This window comes from Myotis yumanensis, unplaced genomic scaffold, assembly GCF_028538775.1.
Source record: "Myotis yumanensis isolate MYYU_CA2020_CCGP unplaced genomic scaffold, mMyoYum1.0.hap1 SCAF_14, whole genome shotgun sequence".
NCBI lineage: Eukaryota > Metazoa > Chordata > Mammalia > Chiroptera > Vespertilionidae > Myotis > Myotis yumanensis.
The window spans coordinates 21,169,773-21,191,558 of NW_027223765.1; the positions used below are offsets into that span (position 1 = coordinate 21,169,773).

Genomic DNA, 21,786 nt, shown 5'->3' on the forward strand with positions numbered 1-21,786 from the left:
CTTTATGGAAGAGGTCAAAGATGATACTTCAAGGATAAGGAGAATTTGGGTAAAGAGATATCTTGCTACTTTTCTCTGAGAGTATAAAATAAAGAGGATATGAAAATACAAAGGATGCAAGGAATAATACAGTTGAAGAACTGCAAGGGGTCTCATATGGCTGGACCCACAGAAAGGAGAAGCAAGTGGTGATAAATAAAAAGATAGAATCCAGATCCTAAAGGGTCTTCTATGCCATGGTGGAGAATTGCCATGTGCAATCACTTGGGTGACAGTATTTTGATCTTCAACAAATATTTAATGAATTGAATAACACATAATGAATGACATCTAGGGACAGGTGGCCATAATATTATTTTGTTATCTAAAGTAAACAACTTTTCAATATATTCAATATATATTTGGCTTTAAAAATTATTTATCTATTTATCTTTAAACTATTGGGGTAGTGGGAGAGGAGAGTATTCCAATGGCAAATGCTAAATGCATGGATTTAACTGGGAAATAGAAACCACATAAATAATGCAATTTTTACTTACAGGATACAGTATTTTTATATGCTGCAAGAAAATATACTTGAAAAAGTGGGAAGAGGAGAGAATGACATAGCAGAGTTCATGTTTGCTAAGAGGAAAATGGAAAAAAAAAAACCCCTACCTCATTACTGTGCAATGTTTCTAAATCAAGAACTCATAATTTTCCTCTGGATTTCTAAATTTAGTAATATTCCGTTCTTAATTGCCTTGTCTTGTACAAAACAAGCACTATTGTTTCATATTTTATGAGTACTTGCTCCTTCCTGTAGTCTATTTACAGTAATATGTAAGTCTCAGGGCAGCGAAGACAATTTTTCCACTAAATTTGTCATCTCACAAATGTTTCATATTTAAACATAGTGAATTCAGGTACATTGTGAAATAACTGCTGTGTTTGTCAGGCAAATACAACTCATTTTCTATGTATATCTAATCTTCTAAAGGGGAAAATAGTAGTTAATCACAGTAGTACAATATTGATAACATTATTTTATCTGACTTATTCCATTAAATGAAATGCTTTGTAGCATTAAAGAAATTCAGAAAGCAGCATGCACCTAGAACTTCTAACAATAGCCATTTCTGTAAAAAAAAAAATACTAGCAAGAACAAACTGCTTTTCAACTAGAACTTTGATAAATAAATGCTCTAAGGATAATATGATTAAAAAGATAACACTCTGAAAATGTTATAAGCTGTATCTCATAATATTTTTGGCCCAATAATTCCACTCCTTAAAAGAATTCAAAATGTCGAGGTAGAGTCTTTTGCATTTGATGTTCCCTTTCTCTGGAATGTTCTTCATCAAGACATGTAGTTCATGTAATTGCTTGTCCCCTTGCTTCCCCTCCATTTTTATCTACATGTCATATTCACCATTAGCTTCCCATTTTAGCTAATCCTTTCCCCGTCTCTGTTTTACTTCTCGGTGCAACTCACCACTATCTAACACGCTATATATTTTCTTATTTGTTTTGTTTCCTGTTTGTCTCCTACTGGGATGTAAGACCTTTGAGGGCAAGTGTCTCTATTTGTTTCACTGCTCTATTTCTAACATCTAAAAACAGTGCATAGCAAACAATGGGCATTCAATATGTTAGTGAATAAATATATTTTCCACAGAGGTATTCATTTTTTTGTGTGTGTAAGTGGCAAGATATATCACCTGCAATATGTAACAATTAAGACATGGTTAACTAAACAGAAAAGCTCCTTTACATGATGGGATGTTATGCGAATATTAAATGTCTATAAATATTTATAAAACACAGAGAAATATATAAAAAAGGTCTGTAAAATGCAAGGCACCTAAATTTGCATAGACTGTGATCACATCCACAAGAAGAGAAATAAGAGGAAACGATACCAGAAAAATTTCACATGGAGGCAGTTGTGTTGGAATGGGTGTTGCCGAAGGCCATTTGTTTCTCTCCACTATTTCTATTTTAAACCTTATGTAATTAGCACGGTATATTCACAGAGGAGAAATTAAACTAATCAAAAGAATATGCCCGGAGAATGTAATTTGTTGGTTTGTTAGAACATTGCCATTTAGTGATTTTTGTTCATAGCAAAGAATAGAGGAAATATTTCTAAAAACCTACTTGTCTAATAGGAAATGATGGCCAATAAAGTACTTTTTCTAATCAAACATACACCCATTATTCTAGTGAAAGGAAACTATTAATTGCAAATTTTGAACCAATGAAATGAAAACTCTGCTCTGTAGTTTCATGCGGTTAAGAAAAATACAGTGGTCACATATCCTGGGTATCCATTCAGTAGCTCACTTATCATAGCATTTCATCTTCCCAGGAGATATTCTGAAAAGCCTAAAGAAGCAATAATTAAACCGATAGTATATTTGTAAAATAAATGCAATTCCAATCTTTGCTCAAGGGCTTATGTAGGTACTCTTAAGCCAACTTATATGGGAGCTCTTAATAGCAATAATGAAATAGTACCTTACTTTACAATGCACTGTTTTTCCCCCTCAAGGCACTCTGACATACAAAACCTCTTCACTCTTAAAATACTGGGTATGTGACACTTCTCTGGAAATCTGAAGTGGCAGGGTAATTTTCTGGTTTTTTTGTTTGTTCTTACCCTCAGGCTTAGACTGTTTTAGCAGACAATAGCTGGTCCATAGCCAAGTGGGCAGTGATTCATTTCTAGTAAGTGGTTAACGCTCAATGCAACACATTCCATTTATTTGATACTCCAGTTGTATTTACTGGGAATGTGGGCATTGGGAATGCTCTCATACTTGGGTGAAAAATGGCACATGAGACAAAGGCCAAATCTGAAGTGTGGCTATGAATTACTCTTAGTGCGAGTGCAGATGTGCAGATATGGGGTGTTATGTGTGGACTTTCATTACTATCCTATGTTTGAATGGCAGAGAAAGAGTAGGAGGGAGACTGTGATTATGAGAGTTAGGAAAAAAAATGGAAGAGAATGAGAAAGAAAGGGAGGGAGGGAGGGAGGTACTCAAACACTAAGAGATAAATGAATGCTAACCAATTAATGCTTCTAAATACGTAGCCCAGGAATACTAGAATGCCCAAATCATGCAGCAGTAAAATTTATTTTAATTCCCTCATCATTATGAAATTTCAACCCTATTTATTGTTAGAAGTCTTTCTTTCCAGTATCCAAGTTTTTCTTTAATTATAGTCATTTATCTAAGGGGGGTAATGACATACCTTGGATTGCACATCTCAGGAAAATGACTGTAAGTTGAGGTTTTCTTGTATAATAAAATGTCTATACTCTTTCACATTCCACTGAAATTTATATATTTTACCCTAAGAGAAAAAGACACTCACGAATGTTGAAAGGCCCGGCTGTGGTGGCTCAGTGGATTGAGTGTCGGCCCATGGACCAAGAGGTCCTGGGTTCGATTCCCAGTCAGGGCACATGACTGAGTTGTGGGTTTGAACCCCAGTGGGGGCATGCAGGAGGCAGCCAATCGATAAGTCTCTCTCTCATCATTGATGTTTCTAGCTCTCTCCCCTTCTCCCTTCCTCTCTGAAATCAATAAAAATATTAAAAGTAAAAAAGAATGCTGAAAGAATGAAAGAACTTCTTTTGAACCTTGGATTTCTATTGGAGAGTTTTTTGAACTGGAGTTGAATAGTATAAGAAGATTATTTCTCAGTTCTACGTTAAGTGGGAAAAGGCATATTTATACGGGAGATGGGGAAAGCTTTACAAGACAAACACATATTTAAAAAAAACTATTAGAAATTGAACACAGATTCAGGAAAATGATGAAGTTGGTGGCTGGAGACAAGTCTCAGTTACTCTGAAGCTGGTGATTGAAGCTTTAGGTAATGACTTCCTTCTAGACCAGCGGTTCTCAACCTGTGGGTCGCGACCCTTTGGGGGTCGAACGACCCTTTCACAGGGGTCACCTAAGACCATCGGAAAACACATATATAATTACATATATGTTTTTGTGATTAATCACTATGCTTTAATTATGTTCAATTTGTAACAATGAAAATACATCCTGCATATCAGATATTTACATTACGATTCATAACAGTAGCAAAATTTCAGTTATGAAGGAGCAACGCAAATAATTTTATGTTTGGGGGTCACCACAACACGAGGAACTGTATTAAAGGGTCGCGGCATTAGGAAGGTTGAGAACCACTGTTCTAGACTGTTAATGGAAGCCCAGCTTGTGCCTTTTAGGCTTCATCGGAGCTGGGAAGAAAAAGGGGGAGGAGTTGAAATGCAGATCAGCTTATTTCCTTGTTCCTAGAAGTGGTGATGGAAGACTGGCTGGGGGAAGACACTGGAATAATTGCCTGTAATGTTGTTTGGGATCATTTAATGCACACCAGATCCCGAAGTGCTGCAAATAAAGAATGCAGGACTGGAGTCGATGGAAGATCTAATTTGGGCTTTTCTAAAAGAACGCTGAGGCAAGTCTGTAGAAGCAGCTGGAAAAGCCTCAGATCCTTTAAGTGGTAAATGAGTCCCCAGACACTTGTGTTCCTGAAAGCTGAGGGAATTGGAATGTTCTTGGTTATCAGATGGACTGTCGTCGTATCTCAGGGCTTGTGTTCAAGTTAGATTTTCAGTATGAATTAAAGAGGGCTGATTTTCTGAAAATAGTGGATACGGGCTTGATAATATTATTGACAATACTCATTATTACTGATTAAACAGTGAGTGAGATTATTTTTTTAAAAATAAAATTACTTCATTAAATCCTCACAAGATTGATACTATTTTGCCCATTTTACAAATAGGTTTAGGGCTGTAGTTCGAGCTTGGTCAGTAGTTAGCTAGATCGTGGATAAATTAATTGCTTTGTTTTTTCCCCCTTTCCCTCCTAAGTATGACTATATATACCTGCATGATTATGTCACAAGGTTATATTAAAAATTAAGTGAGAAGAAATAATCTCTGAAATAGCAAAATTTGCTGACATGTAAATGGATAAAAAGCATTGGTTAATAAAGTATTGCAGACAAAAGGAGAAAGTAATAAAATAGTCAGAAATGACAAAAATTTAGACAGATGCTTATAAGAAATACTGCATTTAGCCCTAGCCGGTTTTGCTCAGTGGATAGAATGTCAGCCTGCAGACTGAAGGGTCCCAGGTCCAATTTCGGTCAAGGGCACATGACCGGATTGCAGTGGGCTCAATCCCCAGTAGGGGGCCTGCAGGAGGCAGCCAATCAGTGATTCTCTCTCATCATTGATGTTTCTATCTCTCCCTCTCCCTTTCTCTCTGAAATCAATAAAAATGTATTAAGAAAAAAGAAATACTGCTTTTATAAGAATTCTGTTCATTAGTTGGGGTAAAATCACGTGTAAATTGTGACCTAAAAGCACTAAACAAACACTAAATGATGGTAGTGCTGATTAACGAATTAAAGTCAAACCCACATGTTTCTGGAATGTTTTCTATTATGTTATTGAGAACCAGTGACCAAGAACTACCTAGATCAACAGAATATAATCTTAAAAAAATATAATATTGGGAGAAAATTCCTTTGGGATGTTTGGGATTGTCTTAATAGTTGGGGAGCATTGCTGGTGAGTAGTGGGTAAGGATGCTAAATGTTCAGTCCTAGACAGGTTGGTCCACACAATGTATAATTAATTGCCCTTTGTCTCACGTGACTCTCAACTGCCCTTTTGTGACTGAGGTGAATGTAGCAAATAGGAAGGAGAACTGCACATCAACTTTCCTTTGACCTTTACTTTCTGGGAACTCTCAGAGAGACCAAGTCCATCAGAGTTATAGTTTTATGGTGTAGCCTACGAAGCCATGGTGGTAATGATCTCAGATACAAAGAATGTACAGACCACTTCCTAGCTAGCCTGTCTCAGAGGGGAATGACAAGACAGAAGAAAGAGCATTCTGTTCCTTTGGAAAGGACATAGCGTAGGACTTATGAAATGACTTAGTGCAAGGGGTCAAGATGCCAGAGAATTTTTCTTAATTTGTTTTGGTATTTTTAGAATGACATATCAATCAGTAACAGAATATCTAATTAACTGGCTCCAATAATGGGAACATTCTTACATCATCTGACGAGGGGTCCAGAGGTGCAATATCTCAACTTTCTGCTTTGCCATCCAGATCTTCTTCCCTATGCCTCTCCTGATGGTTAAGGATGGCTCTAGGAGTTACACACGTCATGTCCTCCCATCATATCCAACCCCAGGGGGAAAAGGAGTAGAAACACAAGTATTTTCTCCTCACATGCTTCTCTTTGATCAGGGGAAAAATTATTTCCAAGAAGCCCTCAGAAATGATCTCTTTATATCCCATTGGACTGAATTGGCCACACCTTTACCCCTACTCCTGAAATTGGCTAAAGGGAAGGGAATTACCACTGGCTTAGAATACTCATAACTCATTCTCTGTGTCTGTCTGGGCATACTACTGCCTGCACAAAACTGGGTTCTTTGGGTTTTTAACAAGGAAATGAGGGAAGTGATTGTTGGACCTATGGGTATACTACAGTTTTAAGTACGGAGATTTCAGAGATTAAAGCTATTAATTTCTGCATTCATTGAAGAAAGAGAAAGAAGTTGGCACCTCTTTCTCTCATTTTCCGCCTCATTGCTTTCAATAAAAGAAATTAAGTTGAGTGGAATTTTTCAGAAAAATGGAATCATATTGATTATAAACTCTTATGAAACCTTTTCCAACAACTAGGAGACCCGAGTCTGCCATCAGTTAGCTGTGGGGCTTTGGGCCTATCACTGGGGCTCAGTTTCCCACCTGTAAAGTAAGAACGATTAGGTTCTAGAAATCACTTCTCATTCTGTAAGGCTTCGAATCAATAGCTAAGTTATGTAGGATGGTTTTCAAACTAAAAGTAATTTTATAACTATTTTGTAACTGAAAGCCAAGCCTTGTGTCCTGTTGATTCTAAAGAGCTAAGATGGCCCTAGCTGGTTTGGCCGAGTGGATAGCACGTCCGCTTACGGACTGAAGGGTCCGGGTTCGATTCCAGTCAAGAGCACATGCCTAGGTTGTGGGCTTGATCCCCAGTAGGGTGCATGCAGAAGGCAGCCAATCAGTGATTCTCTCTCATCATTGATGTTTCTATCTCTCCCTTCCTCTCTGAAATCAATAAAAATGTATTAAGAAAAAGAATATGGCTTATAAACTTCATTTTAAGGGGAAGAGAATAGAGATTCAAGCTCATGATTCATATTTATATTTTGACTAGCATAATTATATTCAGATACCTTCTTTATAGTGAATCTATCAGGGAAGAATGTTTTAAACTCAGTCTTCCCAAAAGAGTGTTACCAAGTGGTCTGGGGAAGAGTGAGTTCTGAGGTAAAAATAACTATAGAAGGTGCTGTATTAGTCACAGTTAAACAGATTTCTTTACCATTGGATTTCTCAGAGGATTTATAATGCTATAAAGTTCATTGTGACTCTCCAAAAGAGATATATTACCTCCCAACTTGAACACAAGCCCTGAGATACCACAACAGACAGTCCATCTGATAACCAAGACGGCTACTAGGTGACTAACGGGCAGGTGTGTATACAGCCTGGATATGAAGGACAAAGGGATGATTCACGGCCAGAGTGGCGCGGGATGGTGCAAGATTCCATCATGCTACTCAGAATGGCACTCGATTTAAAACTTATGAATGTTTATTTCTGGAATTTTTCATTTAATATTTTTAGACCGCGGTTGACCAACAGATAGCTGAAACCCTGGGAAGAGAAACTGCAGATAAGGAGAGACTACTGTATTGTCTTCCTAGAGAAACATCTTGCTCCCTGAAAATCATTGATGGCATAAAGAAAGAACACACAAGATTTAGAGGCAACTATGGGGGGCAAGCCAGACTCTATTGCTTTAACAGAGGGAAGCAACCCAAAGCAAATAAAATAAAAGATCTTTCTCACAAGTGTCAATTCTGAGTGTAAACATGTCATCACCTGCCAATGAGCATGTAGTATCAGAATTGGCTTCTAAGCCCTTGGAATTTCAAATATCGAAGAACCAGAAATAGTGGAAAAGAACGTTCAGGATGTAACCTTATCCCTATGAGCAAGGTTATATAATAGTAATAATAATAATAATAATAGTAATAATAATAATAATTGTTATATATAAAATATTTGTTAAGGACATACTCAAGCTTATACATGTTAAATGACCTCTCAAGTTCTTGAGTACTTTGGGCAGATTATGAGAAGTCTGTTTAGAGTGTTCATTTGTGTGTATGTCTTGAATGGAAGAAGACATAAAAGTTAGCAAGTAAAAGGGTCTAAAACCACAATGGATTGGTACATGGACACAACCAATTTGATTACAATTCTCATTTTAAATTCCTTAACAAACTAGAATGTTGTTATTTGCCATTTAACAGTGATTTAATATCCCTTTACCATTGTACTTTTCCAATAATGCATAGGTTAAGTTAAAAAAAATTAAAGTTTCCTTGAATCTGTAGCCTTCCCAAGCTACCCAACTAGACAACAGTGCCATCTAGTGGCTTAAACATACCACAGCCAACGTTTTTGGGGGTGGGAGTAGGGGTACTAAGATAGCTCTGAGGGGCGTGTCCAGCAGATGCAATGCTAATAGTGACACCAAAACCACGTATAGGTCATACAAAGTCAACCAGAACAAACACGCTCATTCAGTTGGAAGACCCCCAGCTTTACCAGCTCCATGGAGAGTACCACCACTATTGAAACAAGGTTGTGATCTGCCTCATTTCCTTCCCTTTGATCTTTAAAATCCATTTCTCATTCCTTTGTTTAAAAACTGTCTGAAAATATTTCCAAACATCCTCTCATATTTACAATAAGGTTGTTGCTCTATATCACCATGACGAGGTAGAGAAATAGGTATAAGGTCGCTAATGAAGACCAGGAACTCCATAGGAATGAATGAAAGGTACAGGCAACTCCACAGGGAGTCAGTCCAAGCCATAGTAGAGATCTAGAATTTGCCTAAGAATGAGCAAGCAAGAGCTAGGCTTTGGTCTAAACAAGACAAAGATTTAAAGCATAGAATGTAGGAAAAGGCTTATAAAAGGGAAGAGATGAAGCTTCACCTGACATTCCCAATAGTCTAGAGATAAATACTCTTAGCAAACATCCCTGGCGGCCTTTTTTAGTTAAAATCAGATACTCACTGCTCCTCCTGATTTACTGGAAGCCTTATGTAATCCTCTGCTTCTGCAACCAGGTCTCTTATCGCGACCACCATCAACGTGCCGAGAGAACATGGAGGGCACGGAGAACCATGCCCAGGACTGGACCATTATCAGAACACCACTGATGAGTCCTTGCCAAGCCCCACCTCTGACACAGTCAAGGTCATGATGGATGGGTGAGTACAAACACAACAGCCACTAAGTCTTTTTTTTTAGCCCATTTTTGACAAAATAATGATGAAAACACAAAGCATGGGTTCATCTCGGTTTGCACTAAAGGAACAGAGAGAAAGTTGGAAGAGGTAATTTCCAGACATTCAAATATGTGCATCTCCAAAATTTGCATCAGAGGCTGAGCCATGCCCATGCAAATGGTTCTTAGTTCAAATTTGTGTCAGAAAAGTCTGGAACACACTTGCTTCCCCCTATGCAAATCTCCCAGGAAAGCAGGCGCTGGTTCTTACCTATAATAAAAAGGATCTCCACGGCAATGTCGCTGACGGTTGTGCTCCGAGTCGTGGACAGGTCGTCGTTGCCAATAAAGCAAACGTTGTAAGGGACGGTCACGGCAACATAAAACGTCGCCAAGAGAATAAGCCAGTCCCAGCCGGCTTTAAAAGTGCTAAAATGCAAAAGGATGAATTTGGACTTTTTTGCATCGGAAACTTTATACTCCGGAAACGCTGGCTTATCTACGAAAACATTCTGTGGATAAACACAAAGAGAAGAGAAGGGACACACAACATTAGAAACCAGGATCACACAGCCTTAGACACACGTCTGTGAGGAGGATCGTTTATACATACAATGTCAGTCTGTCTTACAAGTGGATTTTAGAAGTTGGTGATGCAAAAAGTAGAGCTGTATATACTAAAATTGAGCAGAGATCTTTGTTGTAGGTTATAGAAACATGCAGAGTTTAGTCATGAATGTTAACTGAGCAATCCAGATTTTGTTCATTAAAAATGAAAAGATAATTACCTAAAATATCACCTATAAACTTCCACAAGTTGAAAATGTAATCCTACACACATTTTAAACACCAAGATACATTTATATCCCTATTGTCATGAGATCATTGCATATAATTATAATTTCGAGGTGACAATCATTAGCTAAAGAATATATTTGACCTGAAATCCTTCTAATGATAACGAAGGTACAATTTTCCCCCTCTAGAGAGAGATAATATGATCAACATTCTATTTTAAATAGCTGTGTACATTTCTTTCAAAATATAACCCAGTTCTTATAACCACTTGCATTTTTGCATTGTGTTTATTTGTGAAGTTTCAAGCTGGGAACCCATATTTCATAACCTTGATTGGTATGGATTCAGTTTGACACTAGCTAGCTCTGGTTAAGGTGGAAAGGGAGAAATGATCACTTTGGAGTTACTATTCAAATCATGGGGAGGAGAAAGGCAATGTTCCCCATGCAGCTGATTAAATGCGGAAGAATAGCTGGAGTTTTTACAGCTGCAAAAGCACTTCACTTTGAAAGCAGTCAAAATTGATGAACAGCTCTCCTTATTGCTATGAGACAAAGGGAGGTGCAACAATAGCATGTGTGGAAGTTTGACAAGCCTATGACCAGATACTTGTCGACCTCGCTTTAACCTCAATTAATGAGAAATACAAGATTGGTAATGGAAACTGAAATGTCAAAGTTAAGTTGAATGAACGAAACAGTTAAAAGTTCTGGAATACATATTACTTGCAGGGCACAATGTGTTTTCTTACTTCAGCCATAGAGGAAAGAACCAATTAATGTATTTTGTTCAGGGAGCCCTGAAACACTTGAGAGCTCAAGAAAGGTTCAGAGTGATCGGAACACTCAGCCCTTTAGTGGTAACTATCAGTAATGAGGTATTTCTACGACCTTAATATTAAGGCACCCTTTATCTTGCATCTTTTCTTGGTAGGCAACCCTAAAACATGTTTTTACTTTCAGTTAATATTCTTACCTAACCCACACAGGAAGCTCATATTGTCAGGGTTTCCTGGCGAGAAACTGCTTCACCACTTTCAGATTGTTTTTTGATGCCTATCTGCCACTGCATCTACTACACCACCATTAGCACTAAAGAATATACTTCAAAATTAATAAATAGTATATGTCTAAAATTGAGACTAATTGGTACTTGACCTTTCTCCTTCATCTCATTCTATAGTTTCCAGGATCAGGTTCCAAAGATAGATTTTGGCATAGAGTTGAAAAGAGGAGAATGAAGTACAACTGTTGGGCTTATCAAAGCTTAGGTGAGTGCATAGAAGAGAGTTAGGGTCCATAGGTATTATTAGCCTCAAGGTTGAGAAGCACTGCATCTACTTTATAATAGGACATGATGCATTCCAATAGAATTTTTAAAAAAATATTTACTACAGTAAGACATCACCAGAAACCATAAAGGACTATCTCAATTTCTATCCAAGTAAGTCTTTTCCGATAGTGTTACAGAAATAAAAATTTTATCTTGTTTGTGGAGAAGCCAACCCTAGGAATGAGGGTCAGGAAAAGCCAAGAAGTAAAGTATTTTCTTTGGATTATATTGATTATATGAATCACAAGTGATGCTGATGTAAAAGGTCAGCAATATATTAGTTATATCCACAAATCACAAAATAAGTCACAAGCTTTCATTTTTATAGGCTACTTAAAATGTATTAGTTAAAATGATTTTAAAAGATGCTGACAAACTAACACATCTCAGGTTAGATTTAAGCTTTGTGTTTAGATTTAAACTCAAATCCTATATACATCTTGACACAATCACCTGAGTGAAAAAAATAGATGCTTCTCTCCTCCCACCTCATTTGTCAAGTTTTATCAAAAATCTTTTTGGAAGAAAATTTCTTATAATTGGAAAGTATGCTTTTAGCAAGTAGGGAGAAAAAGACATTATTTGTAACCCTGAAACATATGGAGTTTGCCTAAAGAATAATACAAGCAACTATTCTCAAATATTGTTTATTAATTCTGAAGCATATTCTTTAGTACCAATGGTGTTTTAGCAATTTGACCTCCACCCCATAAATTATTGAAACACAATGGTTAAGGCTAATGTCTAATTAAGCTGTTTCCAAAACTATTTTTGCAGTATTTCTTTAAAACTAACTTCTGAATGAGCAGATGGAAAGAAAATGTTTCTGCAGTCACTACACAGAGTATCCTAGCGGAGTGTACCCTTGGATGACGATTAGTAGTACCCTGCTGGTAATACTCGACCATTTAAAGCACTCTCCTTTTAAGCTCCCAAGGCGCTCCTGCTGGAGACACTTGCATCATCCCAGTGCCGTTTAATAGAGTAACAAATCAAGGAAAGCAGAAATGAAACACCTTTTCCAAGATGTTTCCGGCAGGGTAAGAGCCGTGACTAAAAGGTGTTGCATCCTGATTGGGATGGAACCTTGCTAAGGGCCTGCTGAGATCTTTTGTCTGTGGCTGGATCATATATTCTTAGTCCACAGAACTGCATCAGAGAGGCAGCGGGGTAGGGTCAGACGCACAGGGTCTCTGAGTCAGAGGATTCACAGCTGGCTTCCACACCCACTGCTCTACTTTGGAGATCTCCCTAGGTTGTTTTTTTCCATCGTTCACACATTACTAATAAACATCATCTCTGGTACTGGCTAAGGGTAAGAATCAAATAATATGATGTATGTAAAAGGGATTTGGAAATAGAGAGCTACACAAATATTAAGAAGTCTGTGTGTGTGTGTGTGTGTGAATAGCCAGATTTCCCAAAGATTGATTGATTAGCTAATAAACTGCCCGGATCTTTTTTCCTCTTCTTCCTTCTCTCTTCCTGCTCTTTTAGCTAGTCTACCCTGTTCTCCTTGAAAGGAGGTAATGAACAGGGCCTTTTCTGATTCCATACTTTGCTTCTAGAAGTAAGAATTACCTGAATTGCTAAATCACTGTGTGGATTAGACATCGTAATTACTGTGTATTATTTTTATGTTCCACCTTGATGTCTGTACTTCTTAAATGAATGGCAACTTAGCTAATTAGCTAAGCGGTGGGAATTATGATTTTTAAAATGAGTTTTTAAGTAGTGTTCTGTACTTTGTTCACTCTAAAGGGGAAAACAGCATGTTCAGCAAATGCATTTTAAAGCTCAGTACTACTTGCTACGTTCAAATGATTCTCAGGGAAAGGCTGGAAGACAGTGTCAGCTTTCAGCATTGCCGAATCTCTGGCTCATATACGTGTAGGAGCTTTGCTGGGAAACTTGAATAGAATCAAACCCAGATGTGGTTACCATTGTTTCTCCCCAGAACTTGTTTACTGTCACTAAGGCTGACTTGGTAACTGAAGGGAGATGTAAATAGGAATCCGAGTAGGATCCATGGATCAAGTCTGGTGCCCTGTTTCAAGTCTGTCTATAGACTCTCCAAAAATCCATGTGACACGGAGGCACATATATCCCCAGAAAACCTTTAAGTCAAGACAAAATATAGTAAACAGTGTTTGACTTGCAACAGTGGCGCATGGCAGGTCAGCGCCAGCATGGCCGATGGCCCTGGAGCACAAATGGAGCCCAACAGCTTGTTCTGGCTTCCAGAGGGAGTCACAATGGAGCAGAACCAGGTTTGCAGCATTTCACTGTCAGATTTCCCTCCACACCTGGGCAAATGCATCCTTCTTTGTTGGTCACACTCAGAGAAGTGGATATTTTGTATGTCTGATGCGTGACTCAGTTTTATCAAAGCATTTGCATGTCAGATTAGGTAGTCTCAAGCTCCCCCGTAAAAGTAAGATACCAAAGAATCCTCTTGTGCCCCTAACTCCCAGAACTTCTGGATCATATATTGATCCCCAAATAGCTCTGGTTGTTGGATGTGATTTTTTTCTAATGTCACTGGCAAGTTAGACCCTTAGTATTTATATCTGCCACCCCTAGTCAGACATGCCCCAAAAGTGTGTGCTCTAGAGATTCCACAGTGCAAATTAAGGACATCGTCATCATTTGAAAAATTATCCTTGAGTATCTACAACCAAACAGACATAGTTCTGGCCTTCTCAGTGAAGTCTGTTAGTGCTAAGAACCAATTAAGAAATTAAGTGTGAAATCCTGGCGGATATGTGTCATGTAAAACTCTGTAGAATCACCTTTTATAGGCACAGTTATTTGCTGTGGCTTTTGACAGATAAGCACCAGGTTTCAGAAAGTAGCTCTACTGTTACTTACTAAGAGTGCAACTTTTTACAAAGTTGAATAATGTATGGCATGTAATTTCAAATTCAATGTTCTACTGTGTGCAATTTCCAACTGTGTTTTGTATAAAACGTAATTTTTTAAAGAGGAGTACTGATTTTGGTTTGTTCATGGTCCCCCCTGGATAAAATCAGTACGTGAAATTAGATAAAGTGCAAAGTAGATGCCACTAAAATTTAATTTGAGAAATTTTAACCAACATACTATGAATGTGTAATAAGACTTGCTGCATCATCTTGTCCAAAAAATATAGCCAGTGTTTCCCCATTTACAGCGCCCCTAGTATCCTATTGTACTGACCGCAATATTCTAATCTCTCTGCTGTGATAACACAATGATTAAGCACTTTTATTATAGAAATGCCTCATGACTATTGACCTTTTCCGGTTTGTTCTGTATAGGAAAGCACAAGCCAAAGTGGAAAAAAAATCTAGGAAAGCCAATAAAAGAGTAAATGGAGCCTTTCTTTAAGTGAATCAAACATTGCCACCAGGGGAAAGTCTAGCATTCAGAGTGTACACACATATCCACCTACATTATTTATTTTCAATTTGTTCTTTTCTCTTCTTTGCAGGTGCCCAGAGATGTGATAAAGGACCGCTCGACTCCGTCTCCGGGCTGAGTCGAAGTGGGTTCCTGCTCTTGATCTCCCTTTGGCTTTGTCTAGGGGAAAATAAAACTCATTAAGCACCAACAAATGCATCATTTCATCTCAAGAAAGTCAAGTTTAGACAGTTTCCTTTCAAGAGCACAGGCTTCTGCTGACATTTAAAATTTTAATCCCTTATAATTTATATATTTTAATGAGCATAATAATTGCATTAGTTTTTAAAATAAAAGTAGACATACATGAGCATAGAGGAACTTTAAAAAATAGTTTCAGAAAACTATTAAAATATTAAACAAAAAATTCTCACCTCTTTTTTCCTATTTTTCCATACTCATACCCCAAATTCTGCTCCCAATATGTTTTTCTTTATTTCCCCCAGAAACATATCTAATATATATATATTGTATCTACATTTATATATTTTTTTCATAAATGGAAGTTTATAATAAATTCTTACATGTTACTTTTTCACATTATAATAACTTGTAAACTATTCCAAAATGCACATTGTATTTCTTCTCACTTTCTTAATAGCTAAGCATTTACCATGTTAAGTATATAACTTACCTTATTTATTTTACTATTTCCTTATCATGCACTTTTAGATTTATCCAGGATTAAAAAACACACCAAAAAACTATATAGCTAATCCTACAATAAAAGTTCTTAAACACTTTGCATAGAGCCTTGCACTGGTGTGTCAGCATATTTAGCAAATAAATGAGTAGGAGTGGATATGTTCATTTTAAATTTTGATATGCGTATTTCAGATTTCATTCTAGCAATTTACATTCCAAGCCAGAGTTGAATGGATGTGCCTGCTTTTCCACACATACATCAAAATTATGAAATATAAAATGAGTGCTGCCTGGCATTTTGATAGTTTAAAACATCATATTGTTTGAATTTGCATTTTCAAAATTATGAATGAGGGTGAACCTTCATTTAAATATTCATTGTCGATTTGAATTTATTTTTATGAAGTCTGTTCATATTTTTGCCAATTTTGAAGTTAAGTTGGTGTTTTTCTATTGACTTGTAAGAGCTCTTTGTGTACTAATTGCCACTTTCTTGTCATATATGCTGCCCAGTGTTCCCATTTTGTTACTTGAGTTTAGATTTAATTTATGCAGTATAAATAAACATTTTAAAATTTTATGTTGTCCCATCTATCAATCTATTTGAGGTGACTAGACATTATGGCCTGCATAACCAAACTGTCTTCACTCAAAAATTATTTTTAAAAATATCTGCATGCATTCTTCCAACATCTTTATGTCTACTTTTATTTTCAGCAATTAAATATTTAATTCGACTTGACTCTATGTCAGTAAAATTAGGTAGGGACTTGCTATTTTTTTCCAAAGGGTTATTGTCAAATATAAAGAAATCAATCAATTATATGACATTAAGAAACATTAGTCTTTGGTTTGGTCAGTCGATAAACATAATTATTTGTAAATAAATGATTGCAATAACTGCAAAATATAAAAATTAAAAACCATTCTTTAAGCTTCATCATTAAATCTCCATAGTATTATGAAAGCTCTTTGATTCCTCTCCTTCACAAAAATGATTTGGTTTAGTTGCTACCTTGGGGATAGACTATAACTATTATCAATGGCTACTGTATGCCAGGTCCTGTTCCAGATTTTCAGTATTTATTGTTTCAATTAATCCTCATAAATATTATCATCCTCCATTTACAGATGATAGAATTGAAAGGTTTAATATCATATGGTCACACAGTAGTAAGGGGTAGAGACAGTATGTGAAGCCAGTATGTATTGAATGTCATATAGACTACTTTGTATCACTGTCCCTGCCTATCTGAGCTTGGACTCCAAGTCTTTCAAAGAATTTAATCATTCCCCATTCCCACTTCACCTTGGGATGCTTTTAATGACTAGAAAATAGGATTTTTTATTCACTGCCAAAGTCTAATCTGATGCTACATGGTTGTCAGTTTTTAACTATTCACCTTTTGATTTACATTGAAAGAGTGTTTAAAATAAAATATGATATAGTCTATAGACTTGAATCACTAAAAACAGATTAGAAAACACATGGTAAAACATCAAAAGGGTCAGTTTTTTGGAAACTCAGGGCTGAACAAAGCACATTTCATTGTACTGCTGGAAGTTAGGATCATGTCTTTACGTGGTCAACATTTTGGTTTGTAGAAACTCTTCTGAGTTGTGTCTGAAAATGTAATTATTAATCCATCAGGGAGTAACTTTAAATATACACAAATGTGAAAACAGTGAGATTTTTAAGCCAATGTCTATAGAAATGTGGTAGGAACGGCCAGCAGCTGCTTACGCAGTGTGAGGGAGCATCACAATGCCAGGTGGAATTGCAAAGCTAACTACAAAATAGACCAGATTAGAGTTTTGACAGCTAATAAGCCAGTTCCATTTTCAGTGGAGAAATCTAATTAATAGCTGAGATTTTCTAAATCCAACAACAGCAATTTGATAGTATTAAAAAGAGCCCCTCAAAGGGAGATGTTAAAGAACTGTATCTGTATTGGTCTTAGCTCTAAATGGAATAAAAATATATTTCTTTAAAAACTTTTGTCATAATTTCCACGCTCATGCAAGATTGGGGTTGAAAATCATTCCACTTAGTGATCTAAAATCTCCCAAGCAGAGGAAAGAGGTCAGAGTGGTCCTGGGTTGATGGCTCCTAACTAAAAAAATTATAAATAGAGAACAGCTCATTTAAAAAATATATGTAGGTACAAAATATGTATGACAGCAATATTTGTAATTTGCACATGTACACAAACACATAAATGTATACACATATGCAATATACATGTATATTCATGTGTGAAACTAGAAACTAGCCAATTGTCCATAAACAAAAGAATGCATAAATGCTGGTATAGTCATGATATGGGCTATTACAACTTCTATTAAACTGGACTCATGTGGGAATAAATGGAAAATGAATGAAATAATTAGCATAGAAATACCTCAGAAACAAAATATTGAGTACAAAAGAAATAGAACACAGACAAAATGGCAACATTTTTATAATGTTCACATACATGCAAAGCTAAAACTAAAGAACATTGTTTAGGAAATGTATATGCTGTAAAATTATGCATACTCACATGACTACAGCTACCTACTAAGAGACTGGAAAATATAGTCTCTAGCTGGGCCACCATGTTTCTTACTAAATAGCATTAGTAGATAGAATTCTATTCCATAAACTGGATTTTTGGTGTATGGGGATTTGTAATAATATTTTCATATTACATATGTTTTTTATTATAAAGTATTTCACAGCAAAAAAGAGACAAGACTAGAATGGTTTTGAACCATTGAACAGTGGAACCTGACTAATCTCTTTGGGGTGGTGAGGGTGGACCATCAATTGCTTAAAATGTATGACTAATGGATTTCCTTCCCCTTCCCCTTTTCCTTTCCCTTCCTCCCTCCCTCCCACATTCCCTCCCTCCCTTCCTCTCTTCCATCCTTTCTTCTTCCCTTCCCTCTCTCCTCTCTCCTCTCTCTTCTCTCTTTCTTCTTCCCTCCCTCCCTCCCACTCTTCCTCTCTTTCTCATTGACTTTGGAGGTGAAGTCAAATGTCAAATGCTAAGAATGAGGGTTTAATTACTAGGAGCTGGTCCTTTGAAGACATTAAGGAGTGCTTGAAACATCTGTTGTAGGGGATGGGCTGTCAAGCCCTGGAGTGAAAGTGATAGATTTGTTGGGGAATTTGACTGCCCTATTTGAGACTGCAAATAATAAATTTAGGGGGGGTTCCCATCTGTCCGAGTGTAGATTTTATACCAGCAATCCTTAGCAACCTGTGTGCAGGCCAGAGAAAATAGTTGGTTATGAGTTTACAGCTTTGCTAGGTGTAAGAGTATATGCAAACAAGACTTTAAAATTATGAACCATGAAAGCTAAGTTAAAGAACAAAGTAAACAGTAGTGAACTAACAGGAAGAAGGTGAAGATTTCAATGTTTTGGCGATTACCATCAGGTCAAAAATTGTAGGTAAGTGTTAGGGGAGGAGGTGCTAGGTATGTCATTAAGCAGGACTGTTAAATAAGCAATTTCAGTTATTGAGCAATACTGAGGATAATTTCCAGAAAAAAATTAAATGTTATGTTTATACTCCAGTGAGTTAGGACTTTTCAATAAAGCATCATGTATTGGCAGTATGCCCTTAGCCCCCAACATGTTCTAGGCATTAGCCTAGGAACTTTGTCTTCATTCTCATTTAATTCTCACCTTGATAGGCATTAGTTTTTCCATTTATTAAAAAGCAAACTAAAGGTCATAGAAATTGTGTAATTTGGAAAAATTCAAAGTGGGAAGGCTGATTTGGAATTCTTACTGATTTTACCTGAAAGCTCATGTTTTTCCCACCTTACTATAGTAGACAACTAGGAAGAATATTCTTATTAGATATTTTTACTTATCTGTACTACCTGTTGAGTCAAAATGGATCTTATCTCCTAAACAGGAATTGTTCCCTTTGTGGTCTTTTCTTCTCCCATTTTACTCCTTGCCTCAAAAGAGATAAACACTGGAAAATGTTCCCTCTCTGTTTATTTTAGGTTACATTTCTTTTCCACTTCCCCTCATGTCTTCTCTTTTACGCTGTAAAATACTTTAATAATACATCTTTTACATATTAGAACATGTGTTCCATTTAAATATTAATCCAGACTTCTGGTTCAAGATGGCTTTTAAAAAAAACACCCATATTAGAGAACTATAAGAACATATAAAATATATGAGTTCACATGCTCTGAATCATATAATTTTGAAAGCAGAAAATCATTAGAAACCCAAATGAAATTGAAAAACAAAAACAAAATCACAATAAAATAATTTAATCTGTCTTAGAAATTGGTAGATTGTGGTGGCAATAAATAAATAAGATTATAGGGAATTCAAATACTAATTATCAGTAATTAATCAGCATATCTCTATGGTGATGTCCAACATAGAATATCCATTCTTTTCACATGCTTATGGAAGATTCACAACAATTGACTTTATTCTGCAAAGACAACTTCAAAAAGATTCCAAAAAGTAGGTCACCTGGGTGAGAAAAATCTTCCCTCTACTTCAAATTCTAAGCATTTGGATTTTTCCCAAAGTTTTTATGCAACTTCATTTTAAAAGAAATTAGTAAATAAAATTAATAGACTTGGAAAAACGTCAATATTATGTTTAAAAAGAAATAATGTTACCAAATATTTGATATCCAAACCCAATAGATATGATCAAAGATGGATCAGAGGAAAATTAATACTTAAAGTGCAGGCATCATAAAATATATCACATATAAATATCCAACACATGACACAAAAGATATTTAAAATGTAAAATATATGGAACTTTTCAAGTCACAAAATAAATATATTTTATCACGAGAAATCCAAATAAGAGTAAACTAAAAGGATATAGAAATGGAAGTAAAATAAATAAAATAAAAAACAAAGTTTAAAAAATATGGTCAATAAAACCAAAAAAGATAAAATAATTAAACTTCTAGCAATTGTATTTAGGGAGAAAAATAGAGATAACACAAACACTATTTTAAAAAATTTAAAAGCACCATGAATTTAGAAAAACTTAAAAATTATGAATTACTTTGCATACAATTATATCAGCATTGTCTTCTAGATTAACTGAATACCTTGAGGGAGATACAACCAATTAGTAAAATAGGCTCCCAAAGAAGTAATAACTTTGAATGGACTAATAACTGTGGAATAAAAGTCAATAAAGAGTCCATCTCACACTGCTTATCACTCCACACTAAAGCCTACTTCAGATGGTTTTAAAGGTCAATGTTATCAAGCCTTAAAGGAACAAATAATTGTTTTCAAGCCTCAGAGAACAAAAAAGACTGAAAATTTCTGAATGCAATCTACAAGTCTGGAAAACTGATACCAAAACTATAAAACTATATTTACCACTTTAAATATAGATCCAAAGATCTTAAACAAAACATTAGTGTACTGAATATTAAAAGGAAATATACCATGCCTATGTGGGATTATGCCAACAATGGCTTCATTTTAGGGAATCTTATATAATTTACAAAGAAGCAAAGGCATATTATCATCTCAATAAGTACTGATTTTAAAAATGTAATTAAATATTCTTGTGTGTGTTTTTTTATAATTTCATGATAAGCAAGCAATAGGAGGGATCTTCTTTAATTTAATAGAGGATATCTATCAGTAACCAAGGGAAAACTCATATTTAATGGGTGACATTAGAAGCTTCACAGTTTTTGTAATTTGTAAAAGGGCCAAAACTTTCCAAAGAAAATGCAAATTCGTTATGAAAAATTTAAAAGTACCAAAAAATTAAAAAGTATAGAATGCTTGGTTATTTTCAATATCAAGAGTTTTGTGCATTTCCTTTTAAAATTTTAGTGCGTTTATTTTTCATACTCAATTGCAGTTATAGAGTACATAAACATTTATTCTTTGAATATGAAAAAATAATACGTGTACATTTTACAAAATTGAGAAATGTAAAATAGCATAAAGTAGAAAATGAATGTCTTTCATAATACTGACTTCCAGAAATAATTTAACATTTGGTGAATTGTTTTTTTATGTTGTTCTAGGCTTTTTGTTTTTGTTTTGACATCAATGACATCATATTATATTCAGTGAAAAAAGCTAATCTCAAAAGGTTACATGCTACATGATTCTATTTATGTAACATTCTCTAATTGTTGGAGACAAAGGACAGATT

The 21,786-nt window shown here is 35.8% G+C and overlaps 1 protein-coding gene across 1 annotated transcript in view; it reads right to left on the reverse strand.

The window, feature by feature from the left end:
* Positions 1-21,786, reverse strand: part of KCNH8 (potassium voltage-gated channel subfamily H member 8) — a 277,527-nt gene that overhangs the window by 102,445 nt on the left and 153,296 nt on the right. Inside the window, exons 4-5 of the mRNA XM_070391102.1 lie at positions 14,963-15,090; positions 9,671-9,911 (exon numbers count right to left, since the gene is read on the reverse strand). Coding sequence (XP_070247203.1) covers positions 9,671-9,911; positions 14,963-15,090 — 369 coding nt within the window. The remainder of the gene's footprint in view (positions 1-9,670; positions 9,912-14,962; positions 15,091-21,786) is intronic.